Raw genomic sequence first — 27,155 nt, 5'->3', positions numbered from 1 at the left:
ATGAGACAACCACACTCTAAAATAGCTGTTCAAGATCCCAGGTAACTGTGAGGCCTCTGCTGTGAGGCAGGCCTAGGTTTTGTTCCTGGTTCTGACACTTGCTCTATGTGCAAGTTACTTAACCACTAAAAGCCTCTGTTTTCTCATTTCTAAAACGAGTATAGTAACAATAGTTACCTCATACAGCTGTTGTAAGCATTAAGTTAGATTTAATTATATAGAGCATGGAAAGCATTTATCACAGTGCCTGGCACATGGTAGGTGCTCAATAAACACTTCTTATAGTTGTATTAAGTCTTATTTCTTTACTTTGTTGCAGGTTCCTTGAGGTCAGACACATTTTTTATTCCTTTTAATCCCTGGCAAAGTTTTAAGCAGGCAGTAGATTCTGGTGATTCATTTTATATCCCTAGTAAAATCATATTGAATTTGTGTTATTTCTCAGTCTCAAAGTAATGAGAACAGCAGAGAGTAAAACTAGGCAGTGATGTACAAAACCAGGGGCTTCATTTTGTTCTTTGGTGGATGGTCTGCCATGAGGAGTCGGCAGGGCTTGGCCCTCAGGGAGTAGCTGTATGGTCAGAGTGCCAGATATCATTGTTCTGTCCTCCTTATGGTACCCAAACTTCCAGAAAGCACCAAACCACAGAGAAGAAATATGAGAGACAGCAGTTTGGATAAACACATTTAAATTTCTTAACCACCTAATTTTAAAAGATTAAGCTTACTGCAACATGAATACAGGATTTAAAGCCAGTGGTCTTGAGATATTTGAAGGATCGCTGTGCTTTGACAATCCTTTGCCAATATGACTTGAATTAAGTTCTTGCTGGAATTTTTAAAGCCTTTCTTAAAATATGCTTGAGTTGTCTTTTCATCTTCCAATTAAAAGGAAATTAGAAGAGATGCCAATTCAGTTGCACTTCAAGGAAAATGTGTTGACTTCAGGACATTTAAATTTGAACAATAACAGGTGGCACTTGATGGCAGTGCCTTTTACTGAGGAACTCATCGTCATGCCTGTTGCATTTCCTAAAACTTACATCTTGTCAATTCAACCCAATTTAAAAGACACTGAGAAATCTAAATACCTTTTCCAGAATCTTCTGGAGTCAAGCCCATTTGCTGTCATAGAGCGCTCCTTGGCTTGGAGGCCAATCTCTTGCATGGCATGACACACAAGCTTTGTGCATTTACATTATTTTAATTTGCAGATAGTGCATTTGCTTATGAAGTTGATTTTTAAAAATTCTGATTCAAATGTTGTCACAAAACATTTGAAAACAGACCTTTTCTGTATCACTAAATAATTTCTCAATAAGTAATAACCATAAATATAAAATCACTGTATATAAAAATCTCAGCTATATTTTCTGATCTGGTTACATAAAGGTTTTTTGATGTAAACTAAATCAAAGTTGGGGCCAAATAGATTCTCTGTGACCATTTTATCTTTAAAATGAAATTTAAAATTTGCATTTGAAGCCTCTCTTTATTGAATTTAAAGCAGCACTTCCAGTCAATGTCCAGCATCATCCAAATGTTGACAGTCTTTGGGTAGCTGAATAGTGAACCTTCATTTCTTTCTTTTAGTTGTTTTAGATATGGCCTCACATCATCAGTAAGTAATAGCAACCTCTTGGTAAATGCTCATGAATTCAAATTCCTGTTTTATATATTTTGAGAGGAGGGTAGGACATATTAAATATTTGCAAGTTCCCTCAACACGTTTTTTCCTTTACATTTGAGGCCAAACGTAGGAATTCACCTGTAAAGCCCCTTGGAAATGGCATAAAAATTGTGCTATAATTGAAGCAAATAACGATAATTGTTTGTGGCTTTGATACTTCTCCAATAAAGTGTTCTTATTTGGCCAATAATTTTTCAATAAAGTAAAAAATTGTACATCGTACAATAAAAAGTATAATATAAAGAGCTTTTGAGTGTCTGTATTGGCTGCAAAAGAAAATAGAACAAGTATTTCACATGCACATGTGCAAACACACACACACACACACACACACACACACACAGAACTGAACTATGTTTCCAGAGTTCAGTGAAGGAAATACTTCTTTTTCACTGGTAAGTGTAACATTTTCAAAGAGATGAATCAGAAAATTTAGGAAAGATTTAACCCCATTTTGCACAGATATTATCAATCATATTCTGTGTGGGCTAAGAAGGGTAGATGATTAAACAGTATTCTCTAAATGGCAAGAGATTATTTTTCTCTAGATTTCAAGTCTGGAAGTCACCAGCAAGGAATCCATAGAGCAGGCAAGAAGGTACCTGAAATCTCCATCAGGGGACATACCACAATATGGTGTGTCTGCCTTGCCAGCTGAAATGATTCCCAGGCAGACACTACATGGCAATCACATCATCACAGTAGTTGTACCCAAGAAAGCAGTTTACAAAACAAGCACCAAACAACTGGGCATAATTTTTGTCATAATCTGCAAACTTTAGCCTGAATAATGAAATTTAATCACCAAAAATATTAAATAGTAGAGTTCCAAATAATAGGATGACCCAAGTTATCTTTGAACTTTTTCTTCTTTAAAAGCTGGTCATATTGGCACTTGAAAAAATAAATCAGAAAATAACATGGCTTCAAGTGGACAAATAAATATGAATTTTAAAGAAAGACTTTGCATTATCTATTGCTTTCCTCTTGATTTGGTTTCATTGATAATTTCTCCCCAAGTTTTCTAATAAGTTCTGCCAGGTCTTCTGAATTTTGAGTTTTTTCTTCAAGGAGTTCATAGCGGAGACTTGAGATGTCCTGTTTAATTTCCTTCAGTTCCCCTTTGCAAAACAAGAGTGATAAGAAGTCAATTGTAAATACATAATGCAGAGAAACTAGTGATTCTGGGATAGATTGAAATCAGCCTTAATGCCACACACATCTGTGTTTTGAATCCTTTCAAAGGAAATCACTTTTTAATGGGGGCAGGTTTCTATTTTCTCAGCTCAGTATTTTGGTTAGTGAAAAGATTATAGAGAAAACTTATAACGTAGTCCTCCTGAAGTCAGTGGAAGGGAAACATTGGTGGCAAATGTTACAGGGTTTGGGAGAAACGGACCCTCACTATCCCCAACCACTTCCTTCTCCCTCCAAGCCCCCCACGGATATAATACAGTTCGCTCTCCCTATCCTCGGGTTTTATGTGTGCGGATGCGGAGGGTAGACTGTAGTAGTTACTTCATTTTATATAAGGGACTTGGGCACCCGTGGATTTTGGTATCCACACAGGTCCTGGAACCAACCTCCCACGAATACCAAGAGATGACTGTAGTTACTTATCTAGCAAGTGGCATCTGCCCCCAACTGCGGAGAAATAGCATATTTCCCCAGTATGTAGCAGTACTGATGGTTGGTGAGATCCTGTCTTATCCTCCTGTTGAAGCTCACCCTTCCCACGCCCATCTCTCCAGCTCTCCCTCAGCTCTGCTTCAGGCCCCAGGTCCTGGCTCATGCTCAGGGGCTGACTTGTCCCTGTGTTCAACTCACCTTCATTCACTTCATCACTCTCCTTATCTATCTGGGCTTGTAATACATATCTTTTAATGAGTCTCTTCATTATTTTCTAGACAGAGAAAAGAGAAATCCATCTTAGTTTTATATTCATGATAAATCTCTCATTTGGAATAAGTTTCTGATTTTTTCTCTCTTTAGTAAGCACTTCAGAAATGATAGCTATGAAAGATTAAGATGATTTATCTGGTAGGGGATGCATACTATCTCCAGATTTTAAAAGTAATTTTCACATCACCAGGACGAATGACTCAAAAGTTAATTCTTGAGAAAATAATAAGTTCAGAGCAAACATCTAATCCTTGATGTTCATTGCTTGTATTTTACTTGAAAAGTGTTAGAACAAGACACAGCCTTAACAGCTGGGCAGGTCAGAGGTGTGCACTTCTGTATGTGGAAATGGAAAGTTAAGCAAATGTGCCCTCATTTATGGCTTTTCCCCTCCATTACAAAGAAATGGAGCCAGTTTTGATTTTATACTTGCTAATAATTTAGGAATGGCTAGCTTCAATGTAATAATATTTCTCCAGCACCTGAGCTTCCACCATGAGGATACTGCTTTTACTATGTACTTTTCATAAAAAGTAAGAGGCTCAGCACATATGCAGGAAGTCCTGGATGGATATATAGCTAAACCAAATCTTACTATCTAAACCCTAAACTAAATGATAGTCAAATCCCACTTTCAAGAACTTATCCTAATGATGTAATTAGGTACATGGACAAGTATGTTCATAGTAGTCCTACTTACAATAGTGAAAATAAAATAAACCTTAAATGTCCATCAATAGAGGATTATTTATTTGTACAAAGGAATATAGTACATCAATTAAAATTAATATGAATATATGTTTTGTGAAGTGAAAAACTATTATTCATTATATAAGTATTGTTAACTCATTTATATAATATTACATATACATTTCTATAATAATGTTAAAATATATGTAAAATTATATACATACATATAATCATCTGGCAGAATATTCACAAACAGTAAGTAGTCTTTACTTCTCAGTGGTGGGGTTTTTTACTCTCTTCTTTATGTTTTTTGTAAGATAGATTTTTTTTTTTTTTTTTGCTGTGTTCATGTATTGGAAGACTTTATATAGTTAGGACAACAATTCTACTCAAATCAATCTATAGATTCAACACAGTCACAATTTTGGAATACACAATCAATTCTAAAATTTATATGGAAAGGCAAAGAAACAGAATAACCCAAACAACTTGGAAAAGAACACCAATGGAGAATTCACATTAGTAAGATAGACTTTTTACAATAAACATGTAGGCTCTAAGTTCCATGATGGCAAGACTTCATCTATTTCGTTCACTTCTATATCTCTAGTACTTAGAAAGTGCATGGTACGTGGTAGTTACTCAATAAATATTTTTTTGAATTAGTGTATTATTTTGATATTGAGAAAAATATCATAACAGTTCATTTTCATTTAAATAATCACATAGTTTGAGTTTCTAAATATTACAAATAACTAGTCTTATTTCTTTAAAAATTCATGCTTACCTGATATTGTCTTGGAGGATTATTGAAACTGTTTAACTGGAAATCTTCTGAACTTCTTAAACTTGATTGTTTACTATGTCCAAACTGTATTTTGAAAAGAATTAGAAATTGATTATTATTTAACTTTTTAAAAATGTGATGATATTTATCTCAGTTATATATGTGAACTAAGTCTCATATATATAAATAATCTTTTCTATATGTATAGTGCCATTTTAACTTAATTTGCTTAATATTCTGTCTTCCAAGACAAATCATAGACACTTTAGGTGTGTTCAGCCTCTCAGTGTCTATTAGAGGTTGTCTGAGGACTCTCTTAGACTTTGTGGCTATCAATCATTTTGTCATGTGAGTCATGCTTTAACATTCCCACAGATACATCCTTGGTGGAGCAAGAGGCAAACAAGTTGAGAAAATAATGGTGGTGATCTCAGAAGTCCATTGATGAGGGATCCACAGTCCAGCATGATTGACTACACCACCCACACCTGCAGTAGAGACTGTGATAAGACTCCTGAAGAAACACCAGGGTAAGACTTTGTTGTAGGATAGGATTCAGGTGCCAAGAAAGCACTAATAAACCATTTGAATTTTACGATATATATAGTATCCTATCTGGGCAGCACTTTTCAAATAATACATTTGCTTGAATAGGAAAATAACAAGGAAAGTAATCTGCAAGAGAGGTGGTAAAGTACCATATTAACATGCTAAGAGGATGATTAAAAACCTCTTTAAGGCATTTTCTAAAGGGAAAAAATGGTTTTACAAAGAAATAAGTAGGAGAAATTGAGCAAAACACAGCATCTCCAAATATATATTTTTGGGGGTGCAAAACTCTTTTCCAGGGGAAAAGAAACTTCAAGACTATCTACTAAGACAGCCATAATTTATATTTCCCAATGACATCTAAGTTGCTACAGGTAAAGCTCAATGAGACTCAATTAAAATCCTTGACTTAACTTCAATGCATTGATGCTTTAAATGGCCACATGCTGAATTCAAGCAGCTATGCACACATTCATCCATTAAACAGTTATGTGTGAGTGACCTCTATATGTAAGGTGCTGTGCTATGTTCTGGGTATTTAATGAATAACATAAATAACTATGATCTAGCTGAGTTATAATAATAGGAAAAGTATGGCAAGGCTGACAAGATTCATATTCATTGTGAAGATATTGTTTAGATAGCATCCTTTTCCATGTAGCTATTTGCCTTTATCTTTCACCCTCTCTAATAATGTCAGCAAAGTGTCCGTATTATTTTTTAATTTATATTAACTTTAAAAAAATTAAGATAAAATTTTACAATTGACCAAATTAACTGGAGAGGCAGCTTGGGTTCTGTAGAAGAGCACTTGACAGAAACCTGAAAACTCAAATCTGGCTCTGCCACAGTTAGCTGTGGGATACTAGGTGAGAAGCTGAAACCCTACAATCTGTTCTGACAGTGAAGGGAATGCCCTAGTTGACCTCTACAGTTCTTCAAGTCCTACTAATTTATGAATTTGTGAAACAAATGCAAACTTCAACATATTTTAATAATATTTTAATGTTTATTTTCAAATTACATAATCATTTATTTTTATAATATTATAAAATATAATGAAATTTAATATATTAGATATGATTCCTGGATTTCAAACTATGATTTATGCTTTAAAGACATCATTAAACATGACGACCAGAGTCATCACTTCCATCCCCCAGTTTTTATGATAAAGCATGGAGGGTGAGGACAGGTTCATAATCAGAGCGAAAGGATCCAGGCAAAGGGAATCTTTGTGTGCATCACGTCCATCTCTTCATGAATGCACAGCCTCATGGTGGCAAATCATTAATTTGATGTCTCCTTCTTTTGTTAGAGGCCACTAACACATCCAAATGGTGTTCATGGAAAAAAGAAAGTGAAAAATTATACTTCTTTGAGATTTTTTAGAGATGAATGTGTGGACCTTAATACTCGTTGTGCCAATCATTCCAAATTAAGGCAGCTCCACAACCCACCATGCCTATGGCAATAATCCTTTTCTCGGAAACTTAATATTATATTAACACTATGCCAGCTGTTTTTCATTTGCTCTTTTCTAATTTAAGGTTTGTTGTTCCCAATTCCTGAAACACTCTTTTCCTGGTTCTTTGCCTGTCTGACTTGCTTTGTCTGATCCTCTGGAGTTTAGCTCAACACATAAGCTCCTCAAATGGCTTTCTCTGCCTACCCCATGAAAATAGATCTTGAGCAAGCTAGGCCTTTTGTACCCTTCATAACGTGCTTCACAATTGCCAATTACTTTATTCACTGGCTTGTTTACATGGTTATTGTCTACATCCTCCTGGGCTCTACAGAAGGAGGGATGTTGTTTAGTTTATCTCAGTGCCTTCAGAGCCATCACTGTCCAGCAGATGGTACGTGCTCAAAAGTTGTTGGCTGGTGAAATGAATGAAGGGAGAAGTGCTTTCGGGTCACTAATAGAGTTCACTTGGTTTCTGGACAACTTGCTATACAAGATGTGTACAATATAGGTTCATGGACCAATTGGCTGCATCTCAACCACACGGGAAAGATAAATCTGAAACATGGTTTTAAGGTCTGAGGCAGATGACTTACAAATTAATACCCTGGATGACACAGAAGAGGTAACAGTACCAGGAAAGCCAGAAAACAGTTTTCTGTTCATTTGAGAATGGGTATAATTGTAGATTTTCCAGATTGTAGATGTTGACGTGTCAATGACTGCAGCTACAGTGTGTCATACAGTTTTATAACACACAGCTACTCTTTGCATGCACCCAATGGGTAGAGTCTGGGATTTCTCAACTGCAACATTTTTGACACTTTGTACTGGGTAATTCTTTATTGTGGGGGGCTTCCAGTGCATTGTACAATGTTTGCCAGCACCCATGGCCTTGACGCCCTAGATGCCAATAACAGTTCCCCTCTCTAGTTGTGACAACCAAAAAAGTCTCCAGGTATTACAAATGCACCCTGGACTGCAGGTAGTGTGGAATAAAAATTACCTCTCAGTGGGAACCACTAGTATAGTTAAATGGTATATGACTAAACAGTTACAAATTCATTTGGATCACTTTTATGTGAAGAGTTCTGCTCTAAATCTGTAGTATGAATTTGGATGCAAATATAACATTTGTTTATCAAAAATTTCTAAACAGTTTCTGATATATAGTAGGTATTCAACAAATACATGTTTAAAAATTTAATAACACAAAGGAGTAATATGTAAAAAGAAACTTACCCAATGATGCAAAGAAGCATTATTACCACTTGGTGGCAGAAAATTCTAATTTATTTTTGTTTTGATGTACAGCTACTAAAATAGACTGGGAAGCCAAGGGAATTCAGTTGGCAATATGAATAGCATTTAAACCTTAGTGATTTGGACATTTATAGATGGCACTGACGCATAATGCGATGGGAGTGGGAAAGGGGAGCTTGTTGAGTAGAAGCAGGAAGGACTGGGTGTAAGTTTCTTCCTGTCTAATGCAAATACACACTCCAATTCTGAATAAAGCACTGCCTGTCCTTTTTTTCCCCCATACCTTCTACCGCATTTCCTGCATTCTTTATGTTTCTTTTTTTTTAAATCCTAGTAATTAGTTTGATATTAGCATTTCTCATCTTGCTGCAGCTTCATTGTAGGATTAGAGTGAGGAACACTAAATAACTTGTTATTCATTAAGAATAACAAGTAAGCCTCAGTCTTGGGAATTTTTTATGTTGTTGGACATAGTACTAGGAGTCAGTCTCCCATTCCCCACATTGAGGGGTCTGAGGCTGGGATCAAAGCAATGAACTGAAAATGTAGAGGAAATATGATCAGTCAGCAGGGGGTGCACATATGACATGAAACCATGTGGTACAGTTCTTGTAAAAGCTCTTGCTTGAAATCAAACAGATATGGATTTGAATTCTGGCTCTGTCATGTGTCTGAAGTGGAACTTTGAGCAAGTCATTTCACCTCTGTTAACCTAAGGTTTCTCATGTATAAAATAGGGAAAATAATATTACCTACCTTCTAGAGCTAATATGAGGATTAAAGAGATAAGGTGTGTAGAATGAGTAGCTTGACATAGTAGATGTTGTATAAGTGTCAACAGCTATTATTATTGTACAGAAGGATAAATATCTACTATGTAGCTTTAGGCCTATTTCATGGTTAGTTTTACTCTGCTCTATTTCTTTTGGAGACACTTTGCTGAATATTGCTTTTTACTGATGTGTTCATGTCCCTGACTAAGTCATTCAGGGAATGAAATACTCAGTGATTCCCATACCCAGATGAGCATTAGAATCTCCTAAGGACTTATTAAAATACACATTTCCAGGCCCCATGGCCGGAGATTTTAACTCTATAGACCTGGAGAAGAGGATGGGTAATTTGTACAAATTCATCTGGTGATAGTAACAAATTGGAACCACTACATTATATAACTGGTTCATCAGATGACTAAAAAGAAAGCCCCTGACCTAATTAGAAGCTAAAGGACATAGTTCCTGGATATGTAACTGATTAAAAAAAAAAAAAAATTCTCCACATCTCATTCAATCCAGTACAGAATGGACCCAAAATGCTAAAATAACGTCTATGCTCCATACTGGCCTACGGTCCATGGCATGTAAAACCTGCTCTGAAACTGACAACTTGAAGGGGGTTTGATCTAGAGCTGGAACAGAGCAAATATTCAAGAAATTATTTGGCATTTTCAGGTTTACACATGTAATACAGTATGGCAGAGACTGAGTATTAATGTATGCTGTCCTTTCAGACTATATGTCCGAAAAGCTAACGCTAACCACCAAAGTCAGTGATATTCGGAGCTGAAGGAGATGATTAAAGATAATAAATAGATATGCTAAAAGGTATTTTTATATGGCTCATCTGACTGATTTCTATAGTGTCCGTGGAGCAGATGTGAAGGAAGGTTTGTGCGACCTAACCACTTTAACTTTCAAGGAGTCAAGAAAGAAGACCCCAGCAAACTAGAAACGTAACTGTGCCATTTTAGACATAGACTTTATGAAAAAGAATGAGCAAAAGCCATGCAAATTGGGTTAGGGAAAACACACCATGAGAGTTTTTCGTAGTACATATCAGCATTAAATGTGTTCCAGTAGGAGTTCATCTCAGCAACAACAGGCAAAACTGATTGGGACTATAAATGGTTGCTTTAAAAAACGTTTTCTCAGGAATATAGTTCATGTATCAAGCAAAAGCAAGCTATGTGAAATATGCCTCAGTTTTGTTCACCACAAGCTTAAATGGTAAGGGAAAATAGACACTTGTGTTGATTTGGTCCTCTAGGAATCAAATGCCAAGACAAAGTGAGAAATATGAGATGTATTCAGAATTATGCCTGTGAAAGATAATGGGAAGTGGGAGCAAAAGGCAGAAAAAGCTCCCAGACTGTGAGGCGTGACTCACCTGTGAAAGAGGGAAAGGTAATAAGATTGTCTGAGAAAGTCAGCCAGCCCAACGGGGAGCTGCGGTGCAGAGTACCCCAAGAGAGGTCCTGTGTTGGCATGAACTATCCGGGACCTAAAGAGCATGGCCATGGTGGGAAAGCTGAGGGGACCCCAAAGATGCTGCAGCCAGAGGCTGTCAGCTGACCTAACTCTCTGAAGCAGGCTCTCTTGAAAGAAAACATGAGCCCTACATTCCCATGGCTGCCACAATAAACAGTCTCTCAAAAGGGTCTCTAGAAGGTTCAGCTGACATTGGAATCAACATTTTATTGATCTACCACTGTGATCAGATACCAGAGGCTTAGTATAGCTGTTAAAGAATTTGCTTTCACCTGGGATTGAAATATGTGCTATCGGAAAGTGTAGAGTAATCCAAGCCATGTTTAAAAAATATAAAAAGTATTTTCCAGATGATTAAAACAAATTTTAAGTTTCTACATTTTCTGAGAAACTCCAAAGAAAATAAAATTATTTGATTTGAAAGACACTATAGTTTCTATCGTAAAGAAAAAATGGCATGTTGATCCCCCTTGAATTTTTCTCATATTTGTCCAACGCTTTATTGTTATCATGCATTCATCATACTTTCAGCACAAGTAATTTCTTACTGGAAAACTATAAAATCCAACTTACACTGACCTATTCTTGAAAAATTTTTGTTGAGTTATTCATAACCAAATAACAAAAAGCTGCTTCTTTGTAACAAGTACTTCACCATTTGTATAATAGTGTTTGTGATTTACAAAGCATCAGCTGAATCCTCTCAACAATTTTGTGTGATGGGCTGTACAACTTGATCATTCCTGTTTTGTAGATGAGGAAATTAAGGTTCAGAGAAGTCAAACGAATTGCTAAAGGGGCAGAGATAAGATGAGATCCCAATCTTCTGACTACTTGGTTCAATGATCTGGCTATATCAATACTATATCAATGCATAAGAGTATTCCTATTTTGTTGGAGGAGGTAACATACTTGGCTTAAAAACAAAACAAAATAGCATCCCTCCTTGGCATTTGTGTCCCATGGGGTGGCCCTGTAACAGAGTTCTGGCTAATGAGATATAATAACAGAAATTGTTGGGAGGCATCTCTGAGGGTGATTCAGCTAGTGGCCCACTTTTCCTTTGACCCATTCCTTCTTCATGCCTGAAAAGTGGGTGTGATGTCTGGAGGTGAAGGTGTCATCTTGCATCTGACTATAACAAAAAAATCCAGGAGAATCACAGAGACTCACTCCGGACAACAGTCCTGTACTGCCAACTCTGGAGAGTTAAATGAGAGGGGGAAAAACAACTGTCTTGTTGAAAACACCATGATATGTGCAACTGAATGCAAGTCCCACCTGATACACTGCCCTTCTCCTAATTAATTCACTCATAATTTCCCTCAGCAACACGCATTTATTGTACCCCTACTATGTGCCTGCTGCCAGAATGAAGCAAAAGTCCTCAGCATCAGGGATTTTGCCACTTCAAATTACGGAGCTGATGCAGCCCCAGGGTACATTGCTCATTATAAACTGGGCTGACGACAGGAGCCATTAAATTCTCAGGGTGCCTTTTTTTGACAGCTTCTCGATTACTGACAAATAATGAAGCTTTGTTAGGTGTGCATAATCTCCACCTGAGCTGCCGAGAATTAAGTTAATTATATCTCCATCAGGTCCCTATTGTTTTAATTTTCCCTTCTTTACATCACAATTCCTATATTCCATCACCCATAAGTACCCCAATATACGTGTTTACTATCTGTCTTAAACAGCCATGTAATTCTTTTTGCTGATTAACAGGACACAGCCTTATTTTCACTTCTCAATAACAGATTCTTTGAGCATTGTTAAATTGTTAATTCTTTAATGTGTCTCCTGTTTCTTGAAATTGCTTCTGAACATCTGTCCTTTCCTCTGAGTAGAAAGCCTGAACTTATGCGTGGCTTCATATTTTCAAATGTGATCTTACCTGTTTTTTGTCAAGTGATAATTTTGAAAGGTCTTCATGACTTCCCAGAATTCCAAATTTCTTTTCTTCATTTCTCTTTTAAAGATAGAGAGTAAAATAAGTACAATCGCTAATTTTACATTGGGAATTATAAAACGAATTTCACTCTTTCTTTATTCCATATTCTAAAAGCTATCTGGTCCAATTCTCCAGCAAGTTTCAATGAGAGAAATGTATTCTTATTGAGGTCTTCCCTTTGGTGAGTACTTGGACATTTCCTTTTGGAGACTGAATTGTCTTGGGTTGCAGCTCTAATCACACCTGTAAACTACACACTTAATAACATTAAGTAAAGTGAGGGAAAATTTTGCCACTCAACACACTGAGTTCTGTAAGTTATACATCTGGGAGAGCACTAAAGATGGCACATTTTTCCAAAATTCCTATACAAAATAATGATAATATATTTAAAGAGGGCTTTAGAATTCTCAAAGCACTTTTACATATTTATCTGATTTGATTTTCATGATGTAGATGCAATTTTTGTTCCCATATTACAGTTGAGGAAATTGGAGCTCTGGGAGCTTAACTTGAGAATCTCATGTAGTAAGTAGCAAACCATTCAATAATAGAATCCTATAACTGCAAGGAACTTTTACAATCATTTGGCTCAGTTGCTCACCAGTGTAGGAAAACCTATAAATTCCTAATGTTGGTCAGCTAACATTTATTGATTACTTGCAATGATGGGGAGCTCACTATTTCACAAGACAGCCCACCACTCTGTTGGGCAGATCTTGTTGTTGCAAATTTTTTTTTTTACATAGAACTAAAAATGAACTATTTGCAACTTTTGCCCATTGCCTCTCTTCCTATTTTTGAAGAGAAAATTAAATGTGTTTCCTCAATAAAATTGGGAATTGGAAGCAGCCAGCTCCTTCACATCCCCATAATATGACACCATATCCACACCTGTTCCCTTCCTGGCCCTCCTCCTCTGGAGGCATCTAGTCTCTCAGTGCTCCTTCTGGATATAGAGTTCTGTCCCCTGCAGAGTTCCCTGCTGAGACTAACTCCCCACCCCCATGCATTCCACACAGCATTCCGCATGCTCCACACATTTCTAAACCCACTGTGATTGTTCTACTCCCTCATCTAAGCACTAGACCTCTTCTCTTTCATGGCTTCTTAAGATGGTACTGCCTCATGGGATTATTGTTTCCAGTTAGTCTCCTTAGATATTTCTTTCTTGAACTACTTAATGCCAAACCTGGTCTCCCATATTACATGTGAGCAATTGATTTCTGAACGTTTCAATGTAGGACTTACTTGTCTGTCAGATTCCCCCAAGTCATAATCAGCTAGCTGTATAAATTGAACATGCAAAAAATTGAAGCTGTATAAATTGAGGTATATAAATATACCTAGCTGTATAAATTGAAGGTGAAGTGAGGGACGTGTAGCCGCAACAGCAGAAACGGGGCCCAGAATAGCTCTCCCTTTCAGTACCCACTCCAGATAATGTAATACATTATTTTAGTTACATTTCATGAATTTTTCTTACATTTTTAAGCAGAAATGTCCAGTGTGCTCCTAATAAACAGACACAAGCCAAAGGACTGCTCTGAGCTAAGTGACTACATTTGGGAATGGATGGACATGTCATCACAGACTGCTTCTTTATAAAGGGATGTGGCACAGTGGTTATAATGGTCTCAGCATTTAAAAATATAATTTAAAATTATCAAGTCAAATCACCTTGTTCATTTCCACATCCTCCTGGAAACCTTTTTTATGGCCCTGGAACAGCTCAGAAATCCATTTTTTAAGCCTCAGTAGGAGATAAAACAGGGACTTTGGACTTGGCACCAGGTTGAAGGGAACAGGAAGAGTTCTTCCCTCCTCAAAGTAGGAAAACCAAAGTTTGGCCCTTGCAAATTTCCACTCCACATCAGCATCATCCTACACAAATACATATGACAGTTCAGCCAGGAAATGCATAAAAAGAATTACTGGGATGCTTCTAACATTGCATGACTAGATGGAAGTAATGATGCCTACAACACTCTCAGACCCCAAAGACCACTCCAAGATTTTTTCAAAAGTGTTAAGGTACTATTCACACACTTTCCTAAATCTGCCTAAAATTTTACCAGGCTTATAGATCTATAGATCTCAAAACTTGCATGTGTTTATAAATACACTGAAAGATATAAATGCATTTTCCTACATTCCAGAAAACACTATGAAAAATTATTCACTTTTTTATTCTGCAACAGATCACTACTTTGATTAAATTGGGAGACAGACCAAGATTTCTGGAATAAAAATGTATACTATCACTCTGAATTTGAGAAAGGGTCAATTCTGAACATCACTCAAAACAAGATTTGGAGAATAGTGGTATTCGGAAGCAATAATTTTTAAAATAAAGTATAAATTCATGCTGATATAGTATTTCTAAACTCTAAAGAGTTTGTAAATAATAATAACAAATCACACAACATTTCTCATCCTTACGCCTTAGTATCCCACCACACCCATAGATATTGTGTTTGGAAGCAAAGCATTAAAATTTTCTAGATTCCTGTATATAAAGTATACAAAAATATAGATATTTTCTACAGTATATAAAAAAGTATGTAAAAAGGGAAAGAACAGATGGAAAGCAGTCTATACTGTCGCCACCAATGCTGAGTTGATCCCTGGAATAGTTAAAACATGTAGCACATAGTATACAAATGTATAGAGATTATACCTCAATTTCCTGGAATGAACTGTTGATCATTGCAATTAACATATTTAGCAAAACAATGACCATGGTAACATTATAGACTCCATAAAGAACATAACCGATGTTTTCAATGAATTTGTGATTATAGTTGATGACCACTGATTTCACTTCAGAAAGTCCAAATATAGCCCAAAACAGTGTCTTAAAACTCTCTTCCACTCTGGGGAAAAAGAAGGAGAGAAAGGAAATGATAAAGTGTACAAATAAACAAAAATGGTACCATAATAAAAGTGAGTTGACTTAGTGTCTTTGAAAATTATAAGATATTCATGAGAAAACTCTTTACTTCCCTGAGCCTCATTTTTCTTTTCTGTAAAATGGGTACAACAATTATTTATTTCTAGGATTGTTGCAAGGATGAGGAAATATTGTGTATATGAAGCACATAGCTCACTATCTGGAACATAATAAGCACTAAGTAAATGCTAGCATAATTACATAACCACAGATATTAACATTTAAATAATCCATAGCTTTGGCAATGGAAGTGCTAAATGTATTACTTAATAAAAAATAATGCTATCTGTTAGAGTCCTTTTGGGGTTCCTGCTCATCTATACTTCCACTAATTTCCAATAAAAACATTACAATAGTATGTGTCTTAAGGTGTCTTAAGGAAAATATGACAATATAAATATAGTCAATGTTACCAAAATCACTGACATGTCTTACATAGGAATTTCAATGCTTTAGGCATAATTATTGACCCTAAACTAAGCCCCTCTGCTTAGCCCAGGTGGTTTAATTTCTCTCATAAACTGAACTTTACAGGAATATGGGTAATAGGTTATGCTTCGGTCAATACTTATTGTAACACTGAATACCTAACATTTGAATAATGTATTCCAAACACACTTTATAAAAAACATGTGTGTCTATGGTGAACATAAGTTAAAACTCTTGTCACTATTGATAAATTGGATCGTCTCAGTGATAAGATCCAACAAATTGAATTAGGAAGCAGCTGTTCTCATGGTCAGCATCCCAGGAGTCTGTAGTAAGCAGAAGGACACAGCAGTGAAGAGCACAGATGCTAGAGTTAGTGGACAAGGGACTATGTCCTGGCTTTTCTACCTACTAGCAGCTATGCAGTGTTCAGCACATCATTTAACTTTTCTGAACTTCAGTTTCCTTTTTTTTCTGAAACAGACATAATAAAATGATGTGTGTGAGGTAGTTCCTAGCCTTAAAAATGTTAGCTACAATTACTTAATATTACGGAGGTTGCCTACATTATTGAGTTCTTCCAACCCATTTTAAAATCCTCTCATTTTGCTAAAGAGTAACTGGAGATGAAGTCTTTACCAAAACATTATTTATGCCATGGATGCATATGAACACTGTTAAGCTAACATTTATTTAATTGACCATCTCCATGATCAAAATATCTGAAAGCACATACGTTGTGAAGGCTTCGTTTTGCTTTGCACCAATGTAGTAGGAATAGAGGTTGAACATTCCAATCATAAAGGCCACAAACACCATGATGAATATGACCATGAACTTGAAGATGTCTTTCACTGTTCTTCCAAGTGATATCTGCAGAGGTCCAAAGCTTTCATTTGCTGGTAAAATGTAGGCTATTCTGGAGAAACTTAAAACTACAGCAATTGCATAAAGACCTTCAGATATAATTTGAGGATCAGAGGGGTCCCACTTTATCCTGGCTAGGAGAAAGGAAAGACAAGAGTTATGGTGAGTTTATTTAAGTTTTTTACTTAGGTAACTTCTTTTCTGGGATAGAAATAAAATTACATTAGCAATCCAGTTCTTGACAGAAGTCTTTTATCTTAAAGGGCTTCTTTAAGTGTCAGGTGTATTTGAGCTTCTGAATTTACTGAGAAAATTACTCCCCTGGTTTGCTGGAAGTTTTCCATAGGGTATAGCATAATGGTTAAGAGTACACATATATATGGAATCTAAAAAAAAAAAAAAGGTCATGAAGAACCTAGGGGCAAGATGGGAATAAAGATGCAGACCTACTAGAGAATGGACTTGAGGACACGGGGAGGGGGAAGGGTAAGCTGGGACGAAGTGAGAGAGTGGCATGGACATATATACACTACCAAACGTAAAATAGATAGCTAGTGGGAAGCAGCCGCATAGCACAGGGAGATCAGCTCGGTGCTTTGTGTCCACCTAGAGGGTTGGGATGGGGAGGGTGGGAGGGAGGGAGATGCAAGAGGGAAGAGATATGGGGACATATGTATATGTATAACTGATTCACTTTGTTATAAAGCAAAAACTAACACACCACTGTAAAGCAATTAAACTCCAATAAAAATGTTTAAAAAAAAAGAGTACAAACTGTGGACTCAGCATATGTAAAAATTCCAATACCTACCTGTCTATCTACCTATCTATCTATCTATCTATCTATCTATCTATCTATCTATCTATCTATCTATCAAGTCAGCTGGAAGAACTGGTACAAATTACTTATCTTAGTTTTATTTTCCCATCTTTAAAAATGAGATAATACAGCTTCTACCTCTGTCATCTGTTGTGAGAATCCAGTAAGTCAACATACATTCAGTGTTTAGAAACTGCTTGGCACTAACTAAATGATAGCATTTATTATTTAATCTTAAACTATAATAAAAGAAAAAAAGGTCCTAAATAAATGATATCATTATTTATTCTTAAACTGTAATTACACTATAATGTAATTTGGGGCTTTTGGAGTTATTTAACTTACTAAAGTAATTTATATTGGTCACTCAAGTCTATTTTTATCATAAAAATGTAGTAATTATTCACTTATGAATTTTTCTGGCATTATTACATCAGGTTATCAAAAACCTAATTAAGAAACCATTATGAAGAAAAGCAGTGTGTAGAAAAGAGGAAACATATAATTATAAATTTGTATTTGCTTATTTGCTGAGAAGTGGAATCAGGAAAGGATACAATAAACTAATAAAAGCAGTTTCCTTTTTTATAGCACTTTGAATATAAGTACAATATATAAATAGATAGTTCTGATTTTAAAATTCCATATAATAAAAATTTTTGTTATAAAATAATGGCTACATTCCCTGTGCTGTATATCCTTGTATAAAAGCCCTACATTATGCACTAAAAGTTGTTAATTAAATATTAAAATAAATATTAAAAAGAAATAATGAAAAAGAAATCCCTATGTGATATAGCCAGTAAAACCCATAGAGATGTCAATTGACTTGTTAACTGACGTCTTATCAGAGGATCTGAAATAAGTATTCAAAGAGAATCTTTTTTCCCCACTCTAGGTTTCTACAAGGAGAGATTTTCCCTAAGCAAATAACTGAACCTATTTCTATCGCTTAGTCACTTTCCTCCTGGGGAGGTGGAATGACTTATCTGATTGCTAAACTGGGGTGGAAACTGAGCATACTTGGTTCAGCTCTGCCCTCTTTTTTCTTGAGAATTTTCCTCTTGTCTTCCATGGGGGAATCTCACATGATCAGACACTTGCTGCCATACCCCTCTTTGGGGAAGACTGCCCTGTCCATTGCTGTCCATACATCTGCCTAAGCCTGGGGTTCAATATTACTGAGCCGGCTGGCTAATAAACTCAGAATTATGTCATCCACCCTGAATTTTGTCAGTATTAGAGGTGATGATCTGGCCTCCGTGTTCGCTTTTGGTTTTATCTCTCATCTAGTTTCAAAGACTGGGTGAGAAAAAGTGGTGTTATTTATTGGGGGCCCTCTAGAGCCTCCAATGATTCCTTTGCTTTCAAATAGTTTATATGCCTTAAATGGAAATGGTACTTAAATGTGTACTATTTTTAATGGACAAGAGGAAAAAAATAAATCCAAGACATAATACAGGCATTCTCAGTGAAGTTTTGTGGTTAGCCAATTAAACCCAGAGATAAAGTGAGATGATTCTTGTGATTAAAAGAGGTTTCCAGCCAGAAGAAATATCAAGGGAAGAGGTAGAAAGCATGATTCTTCAGAAACAGATACTCTGAAGAAGCTGGAAACTGACCAACAATTCTATGAGAGCTGAGTAGTAATCAAACTGTTACTGATATGTACTTTTATAAGAAAATTCTGCATTTTATAAACTTATATTGACTGTGTCCTATAAACTCACCCAAATTGTAGTATTTCACATTGTCTCCCAGTGTGACTTTTGTCAAATCCTTCAAAGTATCATTTGCATCAATAATGCTCTGGGCTTTGGAAGCATGCCAAAATGCCATGAATCTTGCAATGAATGATGCCGCAAAGATTGCCAACATTCCAAAGTCAAGCATATTCCACAACTCAAACAAGTACTCCTTGGGGCCTTGAGTCCAAATTTCTTTACATTCAGTCCATATCATGCCTGTATTAGAAAGAGGTTAAAATATCAATCCAACTTCATTCCAGCTTTAGCTCTTCAATAAAACAAAATAAGTTTGAAAGATCTCAGGCTGATATTCAAAACCCTTCAAAATTTGGCCTCATCCCACCCATCCAGCCGTAATTATCCTGTCCCCACAAATCCTAGAGTCCAACAATATCAGTACATTACCTTATAGCAATTTGACAAATTTCATCAAGGGCATTCAATCAACAAACATGATTTGACCCATTAATTCTATACATAAAAATACATTAATAAGATGTTCATTGTAGGGTTCTTTATAATAATCAAACCATACAAACACACCCACATTCACACACTCAAAATAGAAGTAACCATGGGACTTCTACATATGGGATATTATACAGCCATTTCATATGATATTTTAATTACCATGGGATAGTGGCCACAAGAATGTACCTCACAGACCTCCAACTACAGGAATTTAATTGGCCATGGGCCTCAGCTACAGCACTCTGAAAACTACTGCCACTTTTGCCCTAAGGCCATGCTTCCCATGGGCTGCTCCCCAACAATGACTGAGGGCACTCCTTCTTCAGATACATGGGACTCCTTTGATGGCTGACTTTAGCTCAAGGATTTCCTGACGGCCTTGTTAAACTTTCCTTAGACTGGATGGAGATCTAGGATACTTCTACCCTACTTTCCTTCCCTCTCTCCTTCCCTCAAGATCAGACTTGCATCCCAGTCTTACAGCCCTTGCAGCTCTCTTCAGTTCTCTCCCATTTTCTCTCACATGGAATTTCCTTAATAACATTGTTGTACGTTAAATCCTGTCTTGCATATGCTTCTTGGAGGACCTGGACTAATACACATTGGAAAATGTTTCTGTCATAAACATTCAAGCATGCTAACTAAAAAATGTTATATATTGTATGACTTTATGTTTAAAAAAAGCATATAAAAGACCAGAAGTAATTACAGGAACATATTAATAGTAGTTGTCTCTTGATGGTGGAATTATGAATAATGTTGCATATTCGCTCTAAAACTTAATGTGGTACTCAGGAGCATAGGTTTTGGAATTAGACTGCCGCAGATTTGAGACTTTTCTCTTCCACTTATTAGCAGTGTAATCCTTGGTAACTTATTTAAACTTTCTAAAACTCAATTTGGAAAATGGGGATGATAGTAGTTTGTACCTACTTCACAGGATTGTTATGAGACTTAAATAACACATGTAAAATGCACAGCACAGTGCCTGGCACTTGAAAAAATAACTAACATTGATTGAGCATTTACTATTTAAAATTTTCTATGTCTGGCACACATTTTCTTTTTTCATCTGAAAAATCTTACTTTATTAAAAAAAGAAGTTACTTTACCCCTATTATCTTTAGATCCCTATGCTCTGATGTCCCGCCTCCTCCTAGAGCCATCTGGAGAAATACAAGCCAAACTCCAACAATTCATCAAAGCCTACCTCCATCAAGAAGTCTCCATGGTCCCTTAGTTGAAATTAATCTTCTCCCCTTTCTCCTACCAACCACCTTCTCCAAGTCCCCACATTTGTCATGAACCTTTATCACAGAACCTGCCATGTGAATGACTTTAGAGCCCTTCAGGGGTTTAAAAAAGCCATGGTCTCTGCTCTTCCAACAGCTTACTATGTGCTTTTCTCAAAATGATCATTCAATGTAGCACACAACTTACTTATTTGGAATTATTCCAAATTCAGAGGAGACTAGAATTGAATTCATATATACTTTAGTGGATCAGATTTAAAACAGGAAACACTACATGTGTACACTCATGCACACATACGTGCACGCACACAACTATGAGCAGGGGTGAGAAAAATCTGAGGACAGCCTTTTTTTTGTGGTCCCTGGATTCCTGCCAGCTTCCTCAACAGGACAAAAGGGTAGTTTAGAGTAACTGAAGAATAGGGATTAAAGGGCGGTTTAAATTCGTATTGTTTAGTTGTTTTCAAAGCTTCTCTCCTTCTTCCTCTCACTTCTCCATCTTCTCTCTCTTTAAGATATACAGTTTTTGGTAAAAAATGATATCTCACCAAAGCTTAAAAAGTAAAACAGATACAGCGAACTCTTCTGTTTGAAGGAAGAGTTCCCGTCTTATTTCCCCTGTGGACCCCCAGGAGCTGCCAAGCATAGATTGAAATCCCCCATCTAGTCCAACTTCTCCAGCAAGCAGGGGACTTCTCCACAGGGTTGAGCCCCTGCTTGAATTCATCCTGAATGACTACTTCTGAAGATGGCTCATCCCACTGTTGACTTTTTAGGAAGCCTCCCTTCACTGTGGACCTGTTAGTGCTAATTCTGCCCTTGAGAGAAGAGAATGAGTCTGCTCTCTCTGCCTTTAAATTTCTTAAAACAAAACAGAATAAAACAAAGCACAAACTCCTGTGCACTCATTAAATCTATGCTTCTACAGCAGAGGCAGGTTTCCCACGAAGCTAATAAAATTTAACCTTCAAGATGCCTTATCTGCCCAGGCTCCTCCTAGGGCTCTGTTTTGTCTTCTTTTTCTCTAAAGGGGGCCCTCCAAATAACTAAACCTCCGGCTCCACAATCCCGGGGTTCTGCCCTACCTCCACACTCCAGAGTAAGCTTCCCTAGTTCCCACAAGTGCTGTTCCGTGGAAGAGCCACTCCCTTTTCTGGTTGTTTTCAATTTGGGATGCTCCCTAGTTTGCCAGTTGCCTGCAGACAGGATGTGGCCAGAGCGTGGAGCAGGGATGTAATTACGGCCCTTGCCTGCAGTCCTCTCCTTCTATTGAAGGGTCAGCCCAGCACTGCATTTGCTTCCTCAGCAGCTCACACTGGACATTAGGTTCAAAAGTGCTCCTTAGGTGAAGTGTCATCAAGCGTGTCTCCCCCTCCCTGTGTTCCTGCTACACTTCTCATTGGTTTCAGCTTGCCCTTCAGCCTTGTCAAGATCTCCTGGTATGTCAATTCCATCATCCAGCCTTTCAACTTTTTGTCTACTAAAAATTATATAAATTTGCTTTCTGTGACCAATAATGTCAGTCTTTTCCCTCAAGCCAACTAGCATCTTGACCTAAGTAGTCCACTTCTTATTAATATTTCCAGAAAGTACAGCAACTGTCTTTCAAGAATAACGTCAAAAAGAAAAATAAATACCAGTGTCAGAAATTGAACCAGGAGTCTAACATATGCTACAAAGTATCAGCTGTCCATTCTGAGTTGTTCCTTGTTTTCCTTTTAAATGAATACTGTGAGATCATCTCTGAATCTCAGACGCAAAGGTTATCCAGCCAGTTGTTCCAAGGAAAATGCTTTTATTCATAAAATTAAAAGTTAACATTCTTGGTTTAGGTTTCCAAGTGAAAAAGGAAAAACTTCCAATGTTTATATTAAAATATTAGTATGAGGGGAGTCAGTTATTTTTGATAAAGAATAAAATGAACATTCATTGTATTTAATCCTCTTACATAAAATTTAATGTTTTCAAAGTTTAATCTTCAACTGAAGTGTCATATCTTGCTTAATATGTCTTCAGTAGGAAATACCACTTCCATATAAAACACATGAACTCTTAATGAAGAGTATAATAGTAATCATAGTTATCTGAAATTTATTAAACATTTCCTATGTGCCAAGTGCTGTAATATGTACTTTAACCATACTAACATAAAAAAAAAAAAACCCTATAACATATAGGCTCTTAGCTTGAGGTAAAAGTAATGTCCAAATGATCATTCTTATTTTAAATCAAATATTCAAAGTGAAATGTAATTTATTTCTTATAGCATTATGTTATAAGGTAAATATCAATTAAATTCGAAAAGAAAAAGTGGAAAATCAAACTCTTCTTTATCTAAGGTTTAATTCACATGTTAAGACACTATATTTCTCCTTGGAACATTTCCAGGAAATGAAGTGATTCAGAAGTTTTGAATAACTCTCAATGCTGTTGAATTACCTCATATGCATTTAAAATGATCATATGGTAATTTGTATAGTGCTTCGTAGTATTTCAATTGATCATCCTATCAGCCCCAGTATGAGGAAGCCAAGAAGACATCCCCTGCCCTAGAAGTGATATAAAACTGACTGCAGATGCTTCTCCAGATCACTGGAAGAGAACCAAGCTTATGGGCTACCAATGGTTTTGTATAAAGATTCCTTGAGCCCTCTTTTCTTGACACTCTCCACATGTACACCCTAGGTGACTTCATGCATAGTCAGGGCCTTATGAAGATTGCTGAAACTTTATCCACAGCCTGGCTTCTCCCAGGGGTTGCATTTTAGTGGACATCTTCAACTGGAAATCCCATGGGCAGTTCAAAGTCAATCACAACCCAAACTTACCTACCAGCTTTTCAGTCTCCCAGTCTCAAGCATGATCTTCCCTCTATATTCTTCCTCCTAGAGACTTGCAGTCACCACCTAGTAATCCAAGGCAGAATCCACAGCTCTCCCTTTCCATGTACAATACATCACCAAGTTCTTTGAAGCGTGTCTTTTAAGAAGCTCTCAACTCCTTTCCCCACGCCCTGACTTCTGGCCCCATGTTCCTCACAGGGATCACTTCAATTGTCTCTCAGCCTCCACACTCACCCCTCCCCAAAGCCACCCTCTACCTCACAACCACTGTGACCTTTCTAAAATGTGATGGATCACATCACCAACAGCTGAAAATCATCCTCTGGCCATGTCACCACCCTTATCTCCCATCACCCACATCCATAAGTGAACCTGCATTATAGCTGGACCTAACACATGACTTTGCAAATGAGCTGTCGACCTAGTTTTGCATCTAACATTTTGCATCCATGCCTTGTAGTGTCCTTACTCCCCATAAACACTCTGTAGGATTAACATGTCCTTATCTTCAAAGTCTCAGATTGAACATACTATTCAGGGAGGCCTCCTTCGCCCTGTCCGCACCTCACCCCATTCAGATTTAGATGCCCAATCCATGTGTGTTCATAACACCCTAATAGCTCCTCAGTTACAGTATGTGTCACATAGGTTTTCTTTATTGATTTACTTATTGACCTGCCCCTTCCCCCCAGACTTAACTTCCTTGACTATAAAGACTGCATTTCATTCACTTCAGTATCCTCATTACCTAATGAGGGCACTTTGTTAGACAGCTATTAGGTAGGTAATAGCTACTGACTTTATTCATTCATAAATATCCAATTGAAATATCTTTCATTTGCATTATATTTAATGACAAGCCATATGGATGATTGATTCTAAAGACAAATAGCATAGTAATTAAGACCACATTCCCTCTGTTTCACTTACCATCTGGGAGATCTAAAGCAAATTAATCCTCACATTAATGCTGTAGTGTAGACATTATTATATGACAGATTGGACCACTAAGGCACGAACAGAGTGCGTGATATGATGTATGTAAAGTGATTTGAACAGTTCTTGGTACATAACAAATGTTCAATAGATGTGAGTGACTACTACCTTCAGTTCCTATTAAATTGCAATGTAAAATCATGTGGTTATTTTTAAACTTGAAGTCACAGCTCTTCTAAAACACGAATGGCAGTTTTTCATCACTGGCAGGGTTTGATTCATACTATCCTGTTCATTTTCTTCCTGGGTTTTTCTTGGAAATCTAAAAAGCATGTGGCATGTGAGAAGACTGTGGTACTGATAATGAACCCAAGATAACTGTGCTTTAAAAACAACAACAACAAATTCATGCTGTGTGGAGCATTGTATCATGCTGTATACATCTGTATAACTGATGTGTGAGGGAATCAGTGTCATTCAGTCCTACTGCTAAGGCTGTAAAAATAAATGATGACAGAAAAATCAGTCTTTACCTATTACCCAGGAAATAATGAGCATCTCCATCCATGAGAAGCAGGAGGTTTTCATCCTGAACAGCTGTTTTGCATTATCTGTGCTGGTTTCATTAGGAAGGAGTTTGGTGCCTTCAAATCTGTCAGCTGCATTCATGACTAGTAGTCCCAGAAAAATGGTGAAGGAGGCTGCATGTGCTACAAACTTCATGAATGGGCCACGCATTATCTTCCCCATCTGCCACAACACACCAAAAGAAAATCTTAGCTTTGTTCTGTACATTTTGCAAAACACACATGCGTATACACAAGAATAAATATCTGTGTACTCCAATGGTCTCCTAAGATAATTATGTACCTTTACATAACTAATAATAGAAAAATAATTCCTTATGCTGATATAAAATTTTGGTCACATTGCTCAGCTACATATGCTGATATTCTGGATTGATAGTTAAATAAATTAACTTCTATTCAATGACATTTAAGTTCTTAAGATATTATATATAATACTGACAAAATATTTTATGAATATAGTAATGACAAAAGGCAGAGCATAGTATCACCACTATTCATAAAAAGAAAACTAATTTAGTGGGTGTGAAGTATTGAGGAAGCAGCAATGAAAATATTAACCTGAATCTGCTTTACAGTGTATACACCCTTGGTTGATATTTGTCTGCTGGTTGTCCTCATGTGTATTTCACTGACATGGGTGCAAATCAGGCATCATGTGATGCTGTAAATGGAGTAAGAGTCAGGAGTACCAAGAAGAGAACTCCCAGTCCAGGACAGGACAGCAGGGCAGTTCCCATCACGTACTGGAAAGATGTCCTGGAATGACACTGGACTGAAAAAAGTCCAAGTGTCTGTCTTTTTTTTTTTTTTTTAACGTCTCTAAATCTTTAAATATGGGATAGGAGCAAAAGGTTAAAACATTTGGTCTCGCGTTGGGAAGGGAGTTTTGAGGAAGAATGGGTGAATTCACTGGTGCTGGCCCAGGCGACGGAAACCAAGTAGGGGGTGGGTCTCAGGTGCAGAGGCTGGAAACGGGGACTCAACGGGACCAGTTTGTAAGGGTGGCTGTAGGGTCTTTAAACCGTTTTTTATATTTTCAAAAGCCTATTGGAAATCACCTTACATTTGCTGTTCATAGGCTTCGGGAAAAGATTTTTAAAAAAATTTTTGTGGGATTTTTTGGCTAGAATTGCATCAGTGTGGTAAAAAATGCAGATTGGCAATTACATACATCTCTGGTCATATAACCAACACATTTTAGGTTCAGGTTCCAGTTTCATTCCCTCATTAGCTGAGTAGCAATGAGTGAATTTCCTAAATTATGTGAAAGTCAGATTCTTCATATGAAATTTGGAGACAATAAATGCTCTTGTGTATCTATAGTACAGGAATCATTTCCATCTAAGATGCACGAATCCTAGCTGGGGCAGAGGGATGCTGTGTGCCCAGGATGTGTCTCAAGGGCTCTGTGTATCCCCTGTAATGGTAAACAAAACTCAAATACATGTATGCAAGGATTTTTTCTTAGGAGAGGGCCATTAGCTTTCGACAGCTTCTCAAACGAGTTTATTATTACAGAAAAATGTAAAAATTAATAATAATACCACCAACACTTGGCCAGTACTTGTATGTACTGTTTTAAGTGCTTTACCCTGTTAATTTCATGATATAATTACAACAATACAAAGAGGTATATGCTGCTGAAATGCCCATTTTATGGATGAAGAAACTGAGGAAG

General features: G+C 36.8%; 1 protein-coding gene across 3 annotated transcripts in view; it reads right to left on the bottom strand.

Moving 5' to 3' along the window:
* Positions 1-1,929: 1,929 nt before the first annotated feature.
* Positions 1,930-27,155, bottom strand: part of TRPC6 (transient receptor potential cation channel subfamily C member 6) — a 114,857-nt gene continuing 89,631 nt past the window's right edge. For 2 of the 3 annotated variants that reach the window (XM_068554664.1, XM_068554666.1), the window contains exons 5-13: positions 25,421-25,637; positions 19,367-19,600; positions 16,686-16,950; positions 15,248-15,443; positions 14,248-14,451; positions 12,511-12,585; positions 5,070-5,153; positions 3,518-3,593; positions 1,930-2,811 (exon numbers count right to left, since the gene is read on the bottom strand). In XM_068554664.1, coding sequence (XP_068410765.1) covers positions 2,660-2,811; positions 3,518-3,593; positions 5,070-5,153; positions 12,511-12,585; positions 14,248-14,451; positions 15,248-15,443; positions 16,686-16,950; positions 19,367-19,600; positions 25,421-25,637 — 1,503 coding nt within the window. In that variant the 3' untranslated portion in view covers positions 1,930-2,659. Of the gene's footprint in view, positions 2,812-3,517; positions 3,594-5,069; positions 5,154-6,710; positions 6,943-12,510; positions 12,586-14,247; positions 14,452-15,247; positions 15,444-16,685; positions 16,951-19,366; positions 19,601-25,420; positions 25,638-27,155 lie in introns of those variants that run through there. The other variant, XM_068554665.1, reaches the window with a different exon arrangement.

This window comes from Eschrichtius robustus, chromosome 11 (assembly GCF_028021215.1).
Source record: "Eschrichtius robustus isolate mEscRob2 chromosome 11, mEscRob2.pri, whole genome shotgun sequence".
In the NCBI taxonomy this organism is placed as follows: Eukaryota; Metazoa; Chordata; class Mammalia; order Artiodactyla; family Eschrichtiidae; genus Eschrichtius; species Eschrichtius robustus.
This window is presented reverse-complemented; position numbering and strand designations above follow the sequence as displayed.